At 41.2% G+C, this 19,913-nt stretch overlaps 1 protein-coding gene across 12 annotated transcripts in view; it reads left to right on the top strand.

Annotated features, from left to right (window-relative positions):
• FAM13C (family with sequence similarity 13 member C) overlaps nucleotides 1-19,913 on the top strand; it is a 131,367-nt gene that overhangs the window by 49,899 nt on the left and 61,555 nt on the right. For 9 of the 12 annotated variants that reach the window (XR_014827950.1, XR_014827949.1, XM_084997001.1 and 6 more), the window contains one exon: nucleotides 2,075-2,193. The exons of the other annotated variants lie outside the window; for them this stretch is intronic. Coding sequence is in view for 3 of the 9 variants with exons in the window: in XM_013983265.3 (XP_013838719.1) it covers nucleotides 2,075-2,193 (119 nt within the window). In the remaining 6 variants the exon portion in view is untranslated. The remainder of the gene's footprint in view (nucleotides 1-2,074; nucleotides 2,194-19,913) is intronic. 12 annotated transcript variants of the gene reach the window in all.

Here is a 19,913-nt window from a genome sequence, read left to right as displayed (position 1 = left end):
TCCTTTGGAAACCGTAAGTTTTCAAAGTCTGTGAGTCAGTATCTGTTCTGCAAAGAAGTTCATTGTGTCCTTTTTCAGATTCCACATATCAGTGAAAGCATTTGATGTTGGTGTCTCACTGTATGGCTGACTTCACTTAGAATGATAATTTCTACGTCCATCCATGTTGCTAAAAATGCCTGTATTTCATTCCTTTTAATGGCTGTGTAATATTCCATTGTGTATATTCTAGTATTTTGGAAAAAGTACTTCTGAGGCACCTGACACATTGGCACTTGTAGTAACTTTAACACACACCTCCAATAGAGGAACTTGGCCTATAGTGTCACTGCAGTATCCTGCACAGTTAGACCCAAATTCATGGCATCACATGGATATTTTGACTGCATGACAGTAGCCATCTGGGTTTTCCGAATTTCTCACTGATTTGAGTTGTAGCATTTCATTCATCAGGTAAAGAGGGACTCTTTTATCTTTAGGAACATTTGTCAGAAGTTTGGCATGGCTCAAAGACTATAGTGATTCCACTGCTGAACATATATAAATCTTTCATTTTGGGAATATGTGCCCTTGTATTGAATATAGATTCATTTTATCTTGGGTGTGTTTATGATTTTATAATACTCTTCTTTTTTTTTTTTTCAAGAAGGAAGAGGTTTTTTTTCTTTTTTCTTTCTTTCTCCTCTTCTTTTTGCTTGTTTGTTTGTTTTGCTTTTTAGGGCTTCACCCACAGCATATGGAAGTTCCTAGGCTAGGGGTCAAATCAGAGCTGTAGCTGCTGGCCTGCACAGCAACATGGGATCCCAGCCATGTCTGCGACCTACATCATGGCAATGCTGGATCCTTAACTCACTGAGTGAGGCCAGGGATCAAACCCGAATTCTCATGATATTAGTCAGATTTGTTTCTGCTTTGCCACAATGGGAACTCCCAGGAAGAGATAATTTAATGGAATAGTGGTAGGTATTTCACTTAACTAGATGGAAAGCATGAAATTTTTACCCTACCACAAAGTAACTTGATGTTTCACAATTTACATGTGTATTTACATATACATTTTGTATATATTTTGACATTTGTATCACAATTCTGGCAATTTCAATTTTCTCCCATCAGAAACATTTCAGATTAAATTAAGAGCATCCCAGAGCCACTCTATGATGCTCTTTATAATTAGCTTCTGGAGTTTTTTAAAATAATGAGTAGATTTCATCATGGGATGATGGGACCAATATAATGATTTCTTTGGATGCAGTGTAGCCAATGACAGGTGTAGGGTTGTATGTGTGTCAGGAAGGGAGAGAGGGTTGGGAGACCAAGCATGTCTTGGATTTTGAATTTAGAAAAAAGATTTGTTCCTTAGTTTTCAGACCAACTTAGATTTCTTATTATAGGAATAATGTGTGATTATTGTAAAAACATATAGATGAGCATCTAATAGAAAAAAAATGACATCTTAGTGTTAGTCGCTGTTAAGATTTTGGTTCACTTTATCCCCATTTGTGTGTGTGTGTGTATTCATATATATGTTTGTTTTTGCAAAAATGAGCCTAGGCCATAAATATTCTGGAAATTATCTTTTCAAATGTATCTATTCATTAAATACTCATCTATAATATATTTTTTTCCTGGCCACACCTGTGACATATGGAAGTTCCCAGGCAGGGATTAAATCCAAGCAAGAGCTGTGACCTATGCCACATCTGTGGCAATGCTGGATCCTTAACCTACTGCATTGGGTTAGGGATTGAATCCACACTGCTGCAGAGACCACACTGGATCCCTAACCTGCTGCACCACAGTGGAAACTCCTATAATATTTTTAATGTATATAAAATGTAGGTTTTTATTGTATGTTTCTTTATTGTTTACTCTTTCTATTAAAGAGGCTTTTTAAGTTTTGGATCACTCATCCCTCTTCCTCACCATCATCAGTAGTGTAGTGTGTTTTGTCAGGGCTGCTTACCTGCCCTGAGATCCACCTCACCCTATCCCATCTACCCTCACCAGAGAACACTATGGAACTAACTGAGGGCTGCTGACAGTTCCTCTGCTATTGCTGTTTCTATTGCAGGAGACGGAGCATGTGGTCCCCAGCCAGCCGGAGAGTCGGGGGAGAACAGGAACACCAGTTCAGGAGAGTCCACAAAACCACACCTTCAGGTGCCAAGAACCTGTGCGAGTTCAACCAAGGTGGGCCCTTCATTGTCAAAAGCTGCACTGGGCCTGGGGTTCCTGTCCCAGAAAGGCTAACACCTATGCTTGCCATGCCCACATAAGATGCAAGGCTTTCTGACTTTGTTGGCATTCCTTGCAGTCAGAGAAACCGCTTGAAGGGCCCTAGGAGGAGAACCACTGAGTCTGAGCTTGAGAGAAACATAAATAACCTCCTTCCTCTGCTTTGAGTTTGAAGATAACCAGCCTTAAGGCTCTGGGAGGAGATACCTTCCCCCCGCCCTTTGAGAGAGACATGCTGATCTCATTTTGTCCTCTTTCATTCTATTCCATTCCAGAGATGATTAGGTTTTCTTCTGTGACGATAATTTGTGATGACAGTGTAGGCATCAAGCCAATTGCTCTTCACATATTCTGTCATTTAGCCCTTACCACTTCTCCAGAAAGTGGGTGCTCCCAGCCCCATTTTAGACAGGAGGAGCCTGAGGCTGAGACATTAAGGCACTTGTTCAGCATAGCCCAAGTCAAAAAGGCTGAGCCAGAATTTGAACCTACAAATGTCTGATGACAGCATAGCAGGTGTGACTCAAGTGCTGATCCAAGTGGCATCTTTAAGCCCTGAAGTGGCCCTGGGGCTGGCCTCTCTGGTCGCCTCAACCTGCTGGAAACAGCCCTGGGTCCAGGGCAAGAATGTGGGTAGAAGGCTGTCTGCAGCGGGGTTGGCATGGCATCGGAATGGGAGCCTGGCCCTGCAGCTGTCTATGGAAAGTCTCTTCTGAAAATAAACAGAAGAAAGAATTCAACCGCTAGTTGTGTCAGCTGTCTTTGTAGGATCTTGTGTACAGTGTAATCATAGCTCTCACTCAGTGGTAAGGGAGGGCTAGGCTTCTGGCCTGACCTTTAGAAATCTTTTCTCAGGCAGCAGAGTCTAAATGAATCAACAACTCCAGACAACATTGGCTGTGCTATGAAATTGTCCTTTAAAATATTCAACATACTAAGTTTAGAATCATAGAGCCTCACAGGGTTGATGGGGAGACCCCAAATGTAAAGTGATCCATTATCCAGTCGGATTTCTGGGCCCCTTTTCTCACCCTTCTCAGTGGTTGCCACTTCTTATCTGTTTATTCTTTCTTGACCTTGGCTCGAGTAAGACTCAGCTTTGTCCTTTCTCTGCTGATCAGGAGCCCTTACTATAACAAAGCTGTTTGGGGTTGACTAAGGACCACATTAGGCAGTGACCCCATCTCCCTGCACCAGACTGGTGACTGCCTCTCTCAGCAAGAACAAGGAAAATTGTATTCCTATGCATATTTCAAAATAGCAAATATGGCAAAACAAAACATTAAACCAAAAAATCATTTATATTTGTGTGTGCAGTGCATGGAGCCTTTAGGGTGGATATTCCACAGAGATTGTTAGGGGAAAATGACATTAGCAGTTAACCTTCTCAGAGATGCTTGATGTTTGGTAAACTTTAAATCCCTTCCAATCCCATTTACAGTGGAGAAAGTAAATGGTAATATACCTGTTATTAGAGGGAAAGTCAGAAATTTAATAGGGTTCTGTGGTGAGAATCATTCACACATGACTAGTAATAACTAAGACTATTGAATTACTCAAGAGGAACCATACAGGGCAGCAATTCTTAAATTTAGGTGCGGGAGGTTACAATTTCATTCAGATTCTCAGATTCATGGCTGCTTTCCTCAGACAAATAGAGTGCACAAAGACACAGAAATTTGTTTAACATTTTAGGAGATCCCTAGACCTCTTCTGCATGTCAGGAAAAGGAACTGGTTACAAAGGCCTTCCCTGCTGAGTCCAGGCTTGTCTTCCCAACAGAGTGGCTAATTCTTGCAAAAACATATCTGGTCTCTTGCTCTTCCCCTATACTTTAGCAAACCTCCATAGGATTCCAGTTACCTTGTTGTTCTTTGCTTCCTTTTCCCTTCTAGCCTCCATGTTCCACTTTGACAGGGTCTAGTTTTCTGAGCTAGCAGCATTCCAGAATAGTCCGTGCGCCAGTGTTGGCAATCACAGGATCCGGTGCTAAGTCACCAGTCAGGAGCTGTGCTAGGCCAGTGATGTCTGATATATTAGGTTTTATATTTAGATTGGGCTGATAACCTTTAAACTACAGAGTTATTTGTCACAACCGTGGTGGCTTCACCCAAGGTCATTCTAATGGAACTTAAAAAAAAAATCTCAAAATATTATAGGGATTGTGAAATTTGATGAACTGGTGAAATGAGATCTGAGGCTAAAAACAACGTTGAGTCAGGTAGCTCACATTCCTGATAACATTCTTCCTCTGTCCTAAGCCAGCATATGGCCAGGTCCAGGCATATCATGCCCAGTAAGATCTTGATAGAGACATGGTACTAAAACTGGACACCCTAGACCTAGGTCTGACTCAAGGTGAGAGGAGAAGCCAGGCTCAATCTCAGCAGGTGTAAAATGTCACCTTCTTGTGGTTGGGGCAGGGGGACATGTTCTCAGCATAATGAACACTTTGAGAAAGGGAAGAAAGATCTTTCTTTAGCAAGGAGCTGCCGAGGGGTCACATGCCATTTGGGTGAGACTCAAAAACGTAGTTAGTGTTCAGAGAATGAATACATCCTTGTAGAAGTGAGATTTGGGGCTGATTGTGTCCTGGGGTGGTATTGACCTTCCCACACATGGAAAAGAGAAATAGTTTCATACCTTCAGCTCTGAGATCATATTGTTGAGCCCTTTCTAGCTCAAGGAGCCTTTATCTGTGTCTGTGGATGAGCTTTGGAGGGTCTATGAATGTTTTTGCCCAAGTTTGAGTGTTTGTGTACTATATTGGCTGTCTACTGCTACTGTAACCAATGACCACAAACCTGTGGCTTAAAACAACACCAATTTATAATTTTACAGTTGTGTAGGATAGATTGTCAACATGGGTCTCACTGGACTTAAATAAAGGTATCAGCAGGCCTATATTCCTTTCTGGAAGTTCTAGGTTCTGGTAACCTTTAAGCTATAGAATTATTTGTCACAACTGTGGTGACATCACCAGGGGTTGTTCTAATGAAACTTTAAAAAAAAAAATCTCAGAGTTCCCACTGTGGCTCAGCAGTAACCAACCAACCTGACTAGTATCCATGAGGATGTGGGTTCAATCCCTGGCCTTGCTAAGTGGGTTAAAGATCTGGCATTGCCATGAGCTGTGGTGTAGGTCACAAGTGCAGCTTGGATCCCAAGTTGTCATGGCTGTAGTATAGGCCAGCAGCTGCAGCTCCAATTTGACTCACAGCCTGGGAACTTCCATATGCTGCAGTTGTGGCCCTAAAAAGCAAAAAACAAAAACAAAAAAACCCTCAAAATATTGTGAAATTTGATAGACTGGTAAAATGAGATCTGAAACAACATTGAGTCAGAATCAGTCCATTTCCTTGCCTTTTCCAGTTTCCAGAGGCTGCCTACATTGCTTGGTTTTGGCTACTTTTTCCATTTCCAAAGCTAGCAACATTGCACCTCTCTGAGCATTTTTCTGTACCTTTCCCTCTGACCATGTTATTAAGTCCAAGGTCCTACTGCTCATATCACAACTGGCCAGTAAATCAAGAGATGAGGTGTTGGGGCAAGGAATAATGATTTTCTTCAGAAAGCCAGCAGGCTGAGAAGATGGTAGGCTAGCGTCTCAAAGAACCATCTTACCCTAGTCAGAATTCAGACTTCTTTTATATTAAAAGGGGAGGTGGTACAGCTGGTTGTTGCAAACTCTTTGGTGCTGGAATCCTTTGTTCTTGCAGTTGTCCAGGTAGGTCTGATCACAGAGGTCCTGTAAACCTGCAACTAGACAAAAGTTGTTCTCTTGTTTTGCAACTTTTTATATCTGTAGGAATGGAAAATGTGTTGTACCTTTAAAGGTCAGAGCCTTGAGAGTGGGCTATCCTGTATATTCCAGGCTATAGGCAACATTCTTTTGCAAAGAGCCAGCATGAGGAAGCCTAGGCCACAAAGCAAAAGGTTAGAGCTAGAGGAATAGATCCAATATAGGGCCAGGTTTGTTCTCTGTTACAGCCACGGGGAGGAAGGATATTCTGATTTTCAGGATTCATGTGATTAGATTGATTGGGCCCACCTAGATAACCCACTGTAATCGCTCCATCTTAAAGTCCTTAACTTAATCATCTCAGCAGAATTCATTTTGCCATGTAAGGTAACATGGGGAAGGAGACACACAATGAAGACATAGGTATCTTGTGGGCAACATTATTCTACCCATTGCATATGTTTAGTTTTCTAGTGAAAATATCTATTTATTATAGTCTCATATGCTGCCCATGACCCACAAAGAGGTTTAGACTCACTGTTGTAACTTCATCCTACCTCCACATTTGATTGCTCTTCTGAAATTTCTCAACAGAGCCGACTTCAGATACTGAGTTAGCCTGCACTGTTCTCTTTCATCACATCCTTCCTCCTATTTGCCATCTTCCCTCATCTCTCTTTTATATTCCTTGGCAGTACCATGTTCCACATCAGAGATCTCAAAGTTGGTGTCCTGCAAATGTATCTAGTGAGGAGATATATTTTGCTCATAGAATGTTTTTAAAAGATTTTGATTCAGTATTTAAAATTCAGAGGTTTCATGGATTTTTGACATTCTTTTGAAAAATCTAAAGGTGGGATAGCTCAGGGCATACATTCCTGCAAGACAGCAATTAGCTGGGGCTGAGGAGCAGCTGTCCATTTTTTCACAATTCTCACTTAGATCTCTTCCTTGTTTTATGCTCATTGCCTGGCATTCTATAGGCATTTGATTTAAAATGCCTGCTTCAATCCTTTTCTTCCCAGCAACTGCTCCTCCTTAGGACTCTAGTTGCCTGGAGCTAAGCCCTAATAAGGTGATGGCTGATAATTCCTTAATGCCTCCTTTCCCAAGATTATGTGTTTACATTTTAACTTGAATTTTCAATGCATCTGAGTGGTTGGGCTGCATTTTACCCCTCTCTGGGATGCTCCTCAGGACCCAGAGCTTTTCAAAATATGTAAAATTACAGAACTGCATTTAGTTAGAGCAAGAATGAACATTAGTAATCATTTAATACAACCCTCTCGTTTTCTATTTGATACCCAGTGAGGCTTTGATTTGCTTAAACCCTCACGTCCCCTATAATAGAACCTAGACAAGCGCCATCAATCTGTTTAGAGCAGTCAATTGATGAATATGCATCAGTTTGATTGATTTTTATAGCTAAGCCAGTGCCAATTCTGTAAATGCTCAGATATGACAAACGGGAATTTATGGATGTAAGAGAATACTAATGAAGTCGGGGATTTCTTACCTAGCTAAGTAAATTTACTTTTGAAAGTGATTAATGCACTTGTGTTTAAAATATTGTATTAAAATTTATGACAACATTAAGCCTTTTAAATGTCTTTAAAGACCTTATCTATATAAATAGGAGTTATTCTATAGCAATGTGTTACTACTAATTAAGTTGGAGGTTATATTTGCAACTTGGAGTTCATTAGCCTCTTCATCTGGAGGTTAAAGGAGGTTGAAGATTGGGGTATTAGCAAGGATAATGGTCTTTGATGGTTTTGACTATTTTTGCAACATTCCAGATAAAAGAAAAAGCTTTTGTTACTTTATGGAAAGAGGAAGTTTTGTTGGCAGCAACTTTTCCATGGGGGATAAATCCTTTCATCTTTTGTTTTTGAGATAGACAACTTTGTGTGTGTGTGTGTGTGTGTTAATAGCTAATTGTTTCTTGTTGAAATGTTTTTCAGAGAAGTAAGCAGTCTTAATGGGCTCTGCTAAAAAGAGAAAGAATGAGTAAGAGAAGCAGCAGCCAGAAATTTTTTAATAATAAAGAGGATAAGATCTGCCTTCTTGGACTGTACCAGAGTAGGAGCTCTGCATGTTGTCAGCATGTTCTTCTTATTAGTGTGCTCTTAGGATTTTTCTTTTTCTTTCTTTCTTTTTAAATGGGGCTTGGAAGTGAGTTTGCTTATCTTGACAATGTTTTGAGAGTCCCTGGTTTGTTGGGTAATGAGTGGATTCTAAAAATAGCTTTATTTGCTTATGCTGCATAGGCAGGAAGCAATATAGTGAGGGCTCTCTCCTTCCCCACCCCCACTCCCACCCCCACCCCAATCCTGCCTCTGCTTCCATGGGTGAAGAAGCAATCTGGTGGAATGGAAAGAACAGCCAAACTAAGAAATGCAGGGTTTTCTCTCACGTCTGTCAGGTGACCTTGGTCACTTCACTGACATCCCTAAGTCCCCTCCACTAACATGAGTTTGGGTCAGATGATTTCTAAAACCCCTTCCAGCTCTAACATTGAAAACGCTCAACACTCTAGGTGTTTAAAGGATTAGACACAGAAAGACTTTAGCTAAATAATACAAGCTCTTGCGGTCACAGATAAAAATAATTCATTCCCCCTGCTGTAGAGCACAAAAAAATCCCACACCAAATCCTTAAATTGTTGATTGAAAAAGAGCCCACACTTGATTATTCTGGGAGTGAAACTCTCTTTGCATGCTTTCTTGCTTTCTTTCTTTTTTTCCTCTCTCTTTTCTTTTTTTTGAAGGAGTCTGCCCTTGATTTGTCACTTGATAAAATGTTAGCACTTTGGCTGAACAATGATTAGCATAAAGATAAAAGGGAAACCCATTCTTTTATTAATAATAATAATACAGTAAGTGAAACATGGTTTTATTGAAAGATACAGTAGGGAGTTCCCGTTACAGCTCAGCAGAAACAAATCTGACTAGTATCCATGAAGACGCAGGTTCAATCCCTGATCTCTCAGTGGGTTAAGGATCCGGCATTGCCATGAGCTGTGGTGAGTTGTGGCGTAGGTTGCAGACGCAGCTTAGATTTGGCATTGCTGTGGCTGTGGTGTTCCTAGCCTGGGACTCCATATGCCATGGGTGAGGCCCTAAAAAGACAAAAAAAGAAAGAAAGAAAAAAAGATATAGTAAATTTCAAGGAAATAAAAATGTATTGAAATCTTACCATCCAGATATAAACTCTTTTACCATTTAGTATATGTTTTTATGTTGCTGCCATTGTTTTAATGTGGCCATAAAAAAGAATAGTGTATGAAAGGGACTTCCTAATGTACTAGGGTTTGATTCTGTTAGAAGCATTATTTATTTAAAGCAGGCCCCAGGGTATAAAGTTAGAGTAGAATGCATTCTGACTCTACAGTCTTTGTATAGAAACTGAGTAATAGAGTAATAGGTTAGTGTCACAAGGCTAGTGAGTTCATTGATGGCTAAGGCCAACAAATGGGATTTTCTATAACAAACACTTTAACTTACAAATGTTCTATAAGAAGCTTGTTTTTACAAACGTTGGTGTCATTATAGCCTTGGGTTAGAAATATTTCTAGGAGATTGAATAGAAAACTTTGGCTCTAACATCTCAACATTTTGGGAAGTTTCTTGGCCTAATTTGGAATAGATTTAAGAAAGAAATTTCAATAATGATTACAGAGACCATGTGTGTGTAAACTTGAATCTGAGAACTATGACTATCTGGTCAAGGGTGCAGTGTTCCTGAGGTCATGGGAATGAGGTTGTTCTTCAGCTTCCTCTTCTTCTTCCCAAGAGGCACTGGCTGCTCCAGTACTTCTATCATGGTATCATCAACAGGATTATTCCTTTTTAAGACTAATGCTAAATATTACACACATACACACACACCATATATAACGACACACTCAGTTCCTACCAATGCCCTATTTTTTTTCTTTTATCCTTTACCAATGCTAGGTAAAGAACATTTTTGATTTAATATATATGCATATGAAATATATTTTCTTCATATTATGAGATCTTAGAGGCATTTTTCTATGTAGCTTGCTGTCATACTTAGTGATTATGATTATATTATTCTAAAATAGTCATGACTGGAAATATTATAATTTATGGATAGACCATCATTTATTTAGCTTATTCTGAATTATTTGATATTTGGGTTCCTTCTAGGACTTATATTTGTAGATATTTCTATAGTAAAAATCATTAAAAATACTTTTATGTGCACCCATTGTAGTTTTCTTGGTCTGTGCATAAGGGTTAAAGCTGTCTAGCTGTAGGATTTAAAATGGCTAATCAAGGAGTTCTGTGGTGCAGCACGTGAAGGATCCAGCATTGGCACTACAGTGGCCTGGGTTGCTGCTGTAGTGTGGGTTTGAACCTTGGCCCTGAAACTTTTGTATGTTGTGGGCATGGAAAAAAAAAAACAAAAGGTTAGCTGAAATGAGACTTAGGATATAAATTTTTCAATTTTCTGGTCATGGAAGATAGGAATATAATGGATAATTGATAACTCAGAGAGCTAGATAGAGTCGTGGGGTGGGATTTCTGTATGTGGTATCACAGAATAGTGGCTTTGGGTGAAACATGACTCAGGGCAATTCAGTCCAGTCCCTTCCTCTATACTTGTGTATTCTAGATACTTCTATTTCATCCTGTAGCTCTCATCATCTTCTAACAGATTGTGCTGAGGTCGACTGCCCCTGGCTCTCACATTCCCAGAGGACATTTGGAGGTCATGCGGGGGTGGAGCAATGCTCTGCTTTGTGGGACTGCCCCATACATGTCAGGCTCACAGAGTGTTGGTGGGCACCCCAACATCTGTGCCCATCACAAATAACCCCCAGTTTCCTAAATGTTCCCAGGAAGGTGTACCACCACCCTCTTGAGAAATGCCAATCTGTATGACGGATGTTTAAAACCATGTTTTATGGGAGTCTTTACTTGAATGGGCACATGTTCCTGATCTAGTTATATGTGGCGGGGGGAAGCAATTATCTCACAGTTTTACAACTTGAACCTCAAAGTCTTCAGACACTCACATGCTCCCCTCTCTGTTCTGCTGGCTAAGAGTTGCCTTCAGCGAAGGTAACTCTCCCACACTTTCAAGCTAAGGGATCATGTTCTGCCTCAAATAAACCTTTTTATATAAAAAAAAAAAATTGTTGGAGTAGATTTGACTTACGATGTTGTGTTAGCTTCGAGTGTACAGCAAAGTGAATCAGTCATACACGTACATATATCCGTTCTTTTTCAGATTCTTTTCCTATATAGGTCATCACAGAGTATTGACTAGATTTCCCTGTGCTATACGGCAGCTCCTTATCAATTTTGTATATAACAGTGCGTATATGGCACTTCTAGTGTCCTAATCCTTCCCTCCCTCCAGCATTTCCCCTTGAGTGACTATAAATTTAGTTTTGAAATCTTTGAGTCTGTTTCTCTTTTGCAAATAAGTTATAAAAAACCTTGAGTCAGTAAAATGAAGAGCCTTGGCAGGTGCTTTCAGGAGTGGGGGCGGTGGTGCATATAATGTGAGTGAGCAGAGCTGTGCATGTCTTCTAAGACCCCTCTGCCTCCTGGGCTGAACCCTGCCTGCACTGGAGCAGGTGTCTAACCATTCTATACTAAGTGAGTAGAATAAGTGAGGTGATGGAAGCAGGGAGCTTTGCATCCTGCTCAACAAACCCGGTGATGCTATCACTCATAATAATAATGCATTATTGGGACCTCTGCTTCTGATGGGTTTCCTGTCCTGAATATGCTGTCTTGGACTCGACCTCCTTCCCTCTCCCAGTCCTGACATTGGGCCTCACTGCTCACTCATCATCCAGGTGTTAGTGTGGTTCTGGCTGTTTCTGGGGTCTGTTCCAGCCCACCAAGGTGAGAGTTGGTACCTATGCAGTGTGGCCGGGCCACCTTGTGTTTGAAGTTTCTTAGAGCATCTGCAAGAACTCAGCCCTTGCCTCTTCTGGAATGTGTCCCCTGAGAGGCCAGGCCAGAAACATCCAGGTACTCCTATACTCCCAGAGTCCCTCACCTGTGCCCTTCAACTGCTGGTCTCCTCCCAGGTGGTGGCACTTGAACTTTTAGGATGAAATTTCCCAGTTGGGAATGCCCTGGAGTGCTTGTTAAATACACGTTACCACTCCACTCCTCTGGAAATTCCAATTCAGTGTGAATGTGGCCAGATATCTCTGTTTTTAGTAACACTGGTTGATTCTAATCTTCTGAGAAGTAGAAGGTGGGGTGGTAGCAGTGAGGCTTGAGTCCCAGCTACTGGAGGGCCTGTTACTGGGGCTCAGCATTCTTCCTTTAGCCCTGACACCTAAGTTCCCTCTATGGGAGCTTATTGGCCTGGACAAGGAGATCCATGGATTGAAAAGTCAACTTGACATCTGTCTCTCCACTTCTAGTTCTCTTTCCCAGCAGGGATCCCTTTGAAGGTCATTTTGAACTTTGTGCCTCGGTCTCTTTACCTTTGAAGCTGGTTGCCCAAGATTTGATCTCAGTCCATTTAGCATAGAAACTTGGTAAAAACTAGTAAGAGAATGTCTTTAATACAGCTTACACTCTGTAGGGAAAAGGAGCTTTATATTTGCTGGGTTTGAGAGTTGTTATTGTATCTAATAATATTACTGGAATTTATTGGCATCTTGTACAGAGCTATTGTGTGTGTATAAAGAATATTTTGCTCAGAGGGTTGCCCTCTTGGGATATACCTTTTTGTTTTCAAAAGAGTTTCAGGAAACAACAGTCATCCAGCCAGCGGACCCCACCATCCGGGTATGCATTAGTGTATCCTGTGTTGCTTTCTAATACAGAGGCTCAACCTGAGGCAGTGGAATATCTTAGACTCTTAGCTTTAAAATTCTCATTCTTTTTTTCTTCATTTTTTAAAGTCATTGACGTTTCATTGATTTACAATGTTGTGATCATTTTGGCTGTACAGCAAAGGGATTCATACGCATATAAACATTCCCATATAGGTTATCACAGAATATTGAGTAGATTTTCCTGTGCTGTACAGCAGGTCCCCATTGACTATTCCATACACAATAGTGTGTACCTGCCAATCCCAACCCCTAATCCATCCCTCCCCTTTCAAATTTCTGATTCTTTATTTATTTTCTTTTTTTTATGGCCACATCCATGGCATACAGAAGTTCCTGGGATAGGGGTTGAATCAGAGCTGCATCTGTGACCTGCACTGTGGCTTTCAGAAATGCTGGCTCCTTAACCACTGAGCAAAGCCAGGGATCAAACCTACATCCTCATAGACACTATGTCGGGTTCTTAACCTGCTGAGCCACAACATGAACTCCCTGATTCTTTAAGAAGGACTCTGAAAAGTGTGTTAGAGGCTGCTCTCCTTTGACTCTTCCTGCCCAGATTTTCTAAATAGGGATTAGGGAGTTCCCATCATGGTGCAGCAGAAACAAATCCGACTATGAACCATGAAGTTGCAGGTTCGATCCCTGGCCTCGCTCAGTGGGTTAAGGATCTGGTGTTGCCGAGAGCTGTGGTATAGGTCACAGACATGGCTTGGATCCCATGTTGCTGTGGCTGTAGTGTAGGCCAGCAGCTGTAGCTCTGATTGCACTCCTAGCCTGGGAACCTCCACACACTGGGGGTATGGCCCTAAAAAAAAAAAATGTGGGTGAGAAAGCCAGTTGCTAATCCTTAGCAGGTAAGGTCTCTTCCATCAAGAAAATGTATCTACTGATGGGAATGAGTCATTCCATCCAGCCTGTCCTGCCACCATGCTACAGGTGGAGGATGGAGTGGGAGTTTTATCCTAATCACAATACACACTTAGGTTTATACCAGAATTGGCAGCTGCCTATAACCCAGGGATTGATACTTTATTAACAAACATGTGAGCACCTCCTATGTGCCAAATGCCACGATTAGCTCTAGAGGTAAAACATTAAGCAAGACTCATGTGATCCCTGCCCTGTTAGAGCTTACTGTCATGAGAAAGAGACAACAGTATGAGAAAAAGAGTTTGTGTGTGTGTGTGTATATGTATATATATATATATATATATATATATATACACACACCACCTTAAGCCACATTACTATCATCTGTGGGAAGGGGACAGATGCCAACGTGATTTGGGATAAGACTTTGAAGGACTTGGTGATGGATTGGCTGTTGAGTTTGAGGGAGAGGAGAGTGTCAGCTTACTCTCATATGTCTTCCTCGAGCAATCAGATGGATGGGGGAGCTTTTCACTGAGATTGGGAACATTTTTATCTGCTAATTGAACTGTCGAAAGTTGCTCTAAATCAAAAATCCTATGCTAAAATACTCTTTCTTCACAAATTATTGCATCTGTGGTTTGACATTATCCTCAGGCCAAGAAAAATATCTTAATGCTTTGTTCGTTTCACTCTGGAGTTCCAGTCTGCCTCCCAAGGGAAGGTAACTGCAGGATGACCCTAAAGTCTGGCTCAGCACAGGCTTTAGTGTTCCAGCCATGTGGGAACACCAGCAGTTTTAGAAAAACTGCCCCTTCATGGCCAGGCTGCAATTTTATAGTCACAGAGTCCAGGAAGAAGCTCTTTCAATATGAGCACACTATTAAGTTTTATGTTCCTCTGTTAAGGAGTGTTTTATATTGAATTATATCACAATGGTGGTTGTCATGGTGGCAATGGTAGTGTTGGTGATGACGATGGTGATAGTGATGGCGATGGAGACAGGATGGTGGTAACAGTGATGGGGTGGTGGTGACAGTGAGGTGGGTGTGGTGACAGTGATCAGATGATGATGACAGTGATGAGGTGGTGGGGACAGTGGTGAGGTGGTGGTGACAGTAACGGGTGGTGGTGACAGTGAGGTGGGTGTGGTGACAGTGATCAGATGGTGCTGACAGTGATGAGGTGGTGGGGACAGTGGTGAGGTGGTGGTGACAGTGAGGTGAGTGTGCTGACAGTGATGGTAGGAGTGGTGGTGACAGTGATGGAGTGGTCGTGACAGGAACAAGGTGGTGATGACAGTGAAAGGGGTTGGTGAAAGTGTTGAGATGGTGGTAACAGTGATGAGGTGGTGGAGACAGTGAGAGTGGTGGTGGTGATAGTGATTAGATGGCAGTGACAGTGATGGGTGTTGGTGACAGTGACAAAGGTGGTGGTGACTCTGTGATGGGGTGCTGGGGGTGTTGGGGTGATGGTGATTGGAGGCATCAGTGCTGAGAGCCATGAGTGGGCTCTGAGGAGTCCAGGCCACATTTCCTATTGCCCGGGCCTGGGCTGGAGGGCAGGCTCCTGTTGGAGGTGGCTGAGCACCCTGACTAGCTGTCTCATCGTTGCCTTCTCCCGTAGGAGAAGTGCTTGGAAGGAGATGTGCTGTCATAGTTTTAGATGAAGGGAGGCAAGAGAAGTGGATTGTTTCAGTGTGAACCAGTTTTTGTCCTTAGGCCAACTTCCAGGCAGGATTGTAAATGGTTCAAGCAGTACCTTTAAAGACTTATCAGACACAACCTAGAATAGATTTACAAGGAGATCCTGCTGAATAGCATTGAGAACTATGTCTAGATACTCATGTTGCAACAGAAGAAAGGGTGGGGGAAAAAACTGTAATTGCAATGTATACATCTAAGGATAACCTGACCCCCTTGCTGTACAGTGGGAAAATAAAATTAAAAAAAAAAAAAAAAAAGAAGGTAGTTTGAGACACCTTAATCCTGTTCCAGGTCTTCTCATTTCACTGCTCAACTCCTCTAGAGAGAAGCTTCCGATTCGGTTTCTTCTTCTGCCATGACCTTATCTTTTGCATTCCAGTGGCCTTTTATTTCTCAACTTTCGTTCTCATCATTTCCAGATGACTTGGAGATTTTCTAGCAGCATGAGCTTGGGCAGTCCTTCTGCACACCCTGTTCTCCTCGCCTTGCTTTCTTGTTATGTAATATTTAGCCTCTGGTGCACCATTGATCACTGGTTTATTTCTTTAGCTTCTCTCTGCTTCTACAAGGGTACAAGTTCCATAGAGGGCAGAGGTGTGTTTTATTCACTGCTTTCTTTCCAACACCTGCAATAATACTTGACATATAGGTATTTAATATATATTTGTTGAATGAATTGATAAAATAATCACCTTAACTGTCTCCTATTAGATCAAATGGGCCTAATAATGCTAATAATAATGTAAGTAAAATGCCTGGTATTAACCTGGAATTGTCAGGCTCTTCTTGACATTCTTTTATTCTTGTAACTTCTTTTTTTTTTTTTGTAACTTTTTTTTTTCTTCACTATTTAAAGTGCTCTTCTGGTTGGCTTCTTATCTCCTTCATGGTGCATCTGTGTTTTCCTCATGGCTCTTCTTTCTTCTGTCCCCTAACTGGCCAATTTCTGAGACCCACCCAGAGGCTTTGAGCAAGTATGACCCAGTTTTTATCCCTTTCAGCTTATTTACTCACCAGGCTTCAATGATTACTAATAAGATATGCCGTTAATTATTATCATTTATGATTTTATTATGTTTTGTTTTTGCTTTTAGGACTATACCCGTGGCATGTGGAAGTTCCCAGGCTAGGGTTCGAATTGGAGCTGTAGCTGCCAGCCTACACCACAGCCACAGCAACACAGGATCTGAGCCATGTATGTGACCTGCACCACAGCTCATAGCAATGCTGGATCCTTAACTCATGGAGCGAAGCCAGAGATCAAACCCATGTCCTCATGGATACTAGTCAGGTTCGTTAGCACTGTGCCACCATGGCAACTCCCTATTATGGTATTTTTTACATTTAATTTTACATTTCATGTGGGGTTTTTTTGGTTTTCATTTTCTTTTTTGGCCACCCTGTGGCATATGGAGTTCCTGGGCCAGGGATCAGATCTGAGCTGCAGTTGAGACCTATACCACAGCTGTGGCTGTGCCAGATCCTTTAACCCACTGTGTCAGACTGGGGATCAAACCTGTTTCCTGGCACTGCAGAGATGCCGCCAATCCCACTGTGGCACAGTGGGAACTCCAATGTGTTGTTATTATTATTTTTTTGACTTTTCAGGCCTGTACCCACGGCATATGGAGGTTCCCATACTAGGGGTCAAATTGGAGCTGCAGCTGCTAGTCTACACCACAGCCACAGCAATGCTGGCTCCTTAACCCACTAAGCGAGGTCAGGGATTGAACCTGCATCTTCATGGACACTAGTTAGGTTCGTTAACCACTGAGCCACAATGGGAAATCCCTTGTGTTATTTTTAATACAGCTAACAGTATTCATAAGCATTTTTCACAAACTGTCCTTCACGTCATGAATTATCCTATGCAATAGCTGACAGTGTCTTCACTTCACGGGTGAGGAAACAGAGGCTGAGAGAGGTGAATATCTTACCTATAGATACACAAACCTAGTAAGTGTTAGATTAAAATCATTTTTGGGTCTGGATTCTTCTGTTCCTTCATTTATTCATCCATCCAAAGGGCATATAGAAAGCATGTGCTGTGTGCCAGGCACTGTGCTAGGCTCTGGCCACGCAGAGAGTTAAAGCTTTGAATATATAAATGGAAACTCATGAATTGCCTCTCTTTATGCCTGCTGCCTGTACTCCCTTCCCAAATGGCATATTTTTCTATCTCCATTGAAAAAAACCACCTGTCATCTTTCTTGTCATACAGGCTCGAAACTTTGAAAGAATTTTTATTACCCCATCTCTTTCATTCAATACTTTCAAAACACATCCAAGAACTCATATTGTGTTTCTTCCTGATGATGTTTCTTTATCTGTCTCTACCCCCCCAATTCCTCTCCACCATCCTCCTATGAGCTCCCGTGCCTTCATCCTTGAGGTATGGAAATAGCCTCAAGACTGAGAGTTAGTCAGTTTTATTTTCTTCTTCAGAATCCACTAGATTGTAAGTCTCCTAAAAGTCAAGAGTCTGCTTATTGATTTGTATTTCTCCAACACTGTATCAGTCACATAGACGACAGTCAGATGACCCTTAAATTAAAGCACCATAGATGCTTTGAACATGGTTCTCAAACTTGATCTAAATGCTTACCCAGAGATTACAAGTTGTTTTCCTGGAAAATCCTGTGACTCTATGACATGTAGCTATTCTCTACATCTCAATAATATATACAAAGTCAATTTTTTGCTTTTCTTCCATGACTATTGGCTATTGTGTATTTGTTTTACCATCTTCTGGCATTAAAACCCTAGAGAAATGGTTGAGAACTGTCAACTGATAAATATTCTTTCCATTAGAGGACATGACTTTCCTTTTTCTGCTGCTACCATAGCTCTATAGAAACACAATTTGGGAACCCCTTTAGGTTAGAGGAAAATTAAAAGCCCTTCAAATTTTTAGGTGTTACCAGACAGGCTGGATTTATGCCTCTCCCCCAGAAGGTTTCCCCCATTTTGTAAGAAAGAGCTACTTTGCATTTTCTGAAGCTCTGGAAAGAAACTGATAATTGTGGTTCAGGGAATTGATGTGCAGAGCATGGGTGTGCCAGGTGCCTTCTTCCTCACTGTTCTTTCTCACTTGAACCAACTCTCCCAGGGTTCATGGTTGGGACCCTCAATCTTCTCTCACACCCAGGAGGGACATTCTGATTTGTGCAGACATGGTAGATATCAGTGTGACAGTCACAATTCTGTTTTACCACTCACACATTTTTCTCATTGGAAGTTAATTGTTTGGCAAATGGGGGACAGGTGTGGGGGTGGGATGGACTTGGGGTTTGGGATTGGCATGTGCACACTGAGGAACATGGAATGACTTGCCAACAGGGACCTGCTGTATAGCGCAGGACACTCTACCAAATATTCTCTGATGGTCTGTGTAGGAAAAGAATCAGGAAAAGAATGGATGTTTGTACACTTTGTTGTACAGCAGAAATCTTCACAACATTGTAAATCAACTATACTTCAATAAAAGTTAAAAAAATGAAAAAAAAAAGAATTAAATTCCTGGAGAGTTCCCTGGTAGCCTAGTGATTAAGGATTTGGTGTTGTCATTGCCATAGCTTGGACCACTGCTATCATGTAGGTTTGCTCCCTGGCCTGGGAACTTCCACATGCTGTGGGGTGTGATTAAATAAAAATTGTTTTCACAGTTAGCAGTACTTATGGATTGAAAGAACTTGACATTCTTAAGAATATTTTGAAGTTAGGCTTGTAGCATTCTAAAAATGCATAATAACTTTTAGAAATCATTCATCTTGATGACCACTCAGAGGCCATATATTCTTTCTTCAGGATTCAAAGTAAAGCAGATAATAACTGTAAATAATTATGTTCCAAAATAAATCTTTTCATAAATGACTTAGCACTGACTAAATCCTTTATTCCTTAAGATAGCAGGCCTTTTTATAAGGATAATAACTGTAATTTAATATATTTATTATAGAATAGCATACAAACTGCTGCAGAAAAAAATTGAATGTTATGTAATAGATACCATTGGACCATAGCATTTGATGAATCCCAATTTGGAGCTAAGCATCTGCCAGTAGTGGAGTTTTTGTGGGGTTTTTTGTTTGTTTTTGACCTAAAAAAAATATATTCAGGGTAGATTTGCCTTGTTTCAAGTCCTTTTTCTTCTACTGGAAACAATGAAGAGGTGAAACCTGGCTTTACCATGTTACCCAGCAATTGTCATAATATTTATTGTGTTAGTTAAGTTATAGAATGAAGTTTCCAAAAGCTATCTCCAGTAGACAAATGGTATTTTTCTGGAGCAGCTATATCAGATGATGATTCAGGTTCGATCCCTGGCCTTGCTCAGTGGCTTAAGGATCTAGCATTGCTGTGAACTGTGGCAAAGGTTTCAGATGTGGCTTGCATCTAGCGCTGTGGCTTCATGTAGGCTGCAGCTATAGCTCCTATTCGACCTCTAGCCCGGGAACCTCCATATACCGCAGGTATGGCCATAAAAAGGAAAAAAATAATTTGTCCTAGGTACGGA

The sequence above is a fragment of the Sus scrofa genome, chromosome 14 (assembly GCF_054392235.1).
Source record: "Sus scrofa isolate SSC_HxYL_T2T_F1_AM1 chromosome 14, Sscrofa_HxYL_maternal_Yorkshire_Landrace_v2.0, whole genome shotgun sequence".
NCBI lineage: Eukaryota > Metazoa > Chordata > Mammalia > Artiodactyla > Suidae > Sus > Sus scrofa.
The sequence above is the reverse complement of the archived record's forward strand: the minus strand, read 5'-3'. Positions and strand labels throughout refer to the sequence as shown.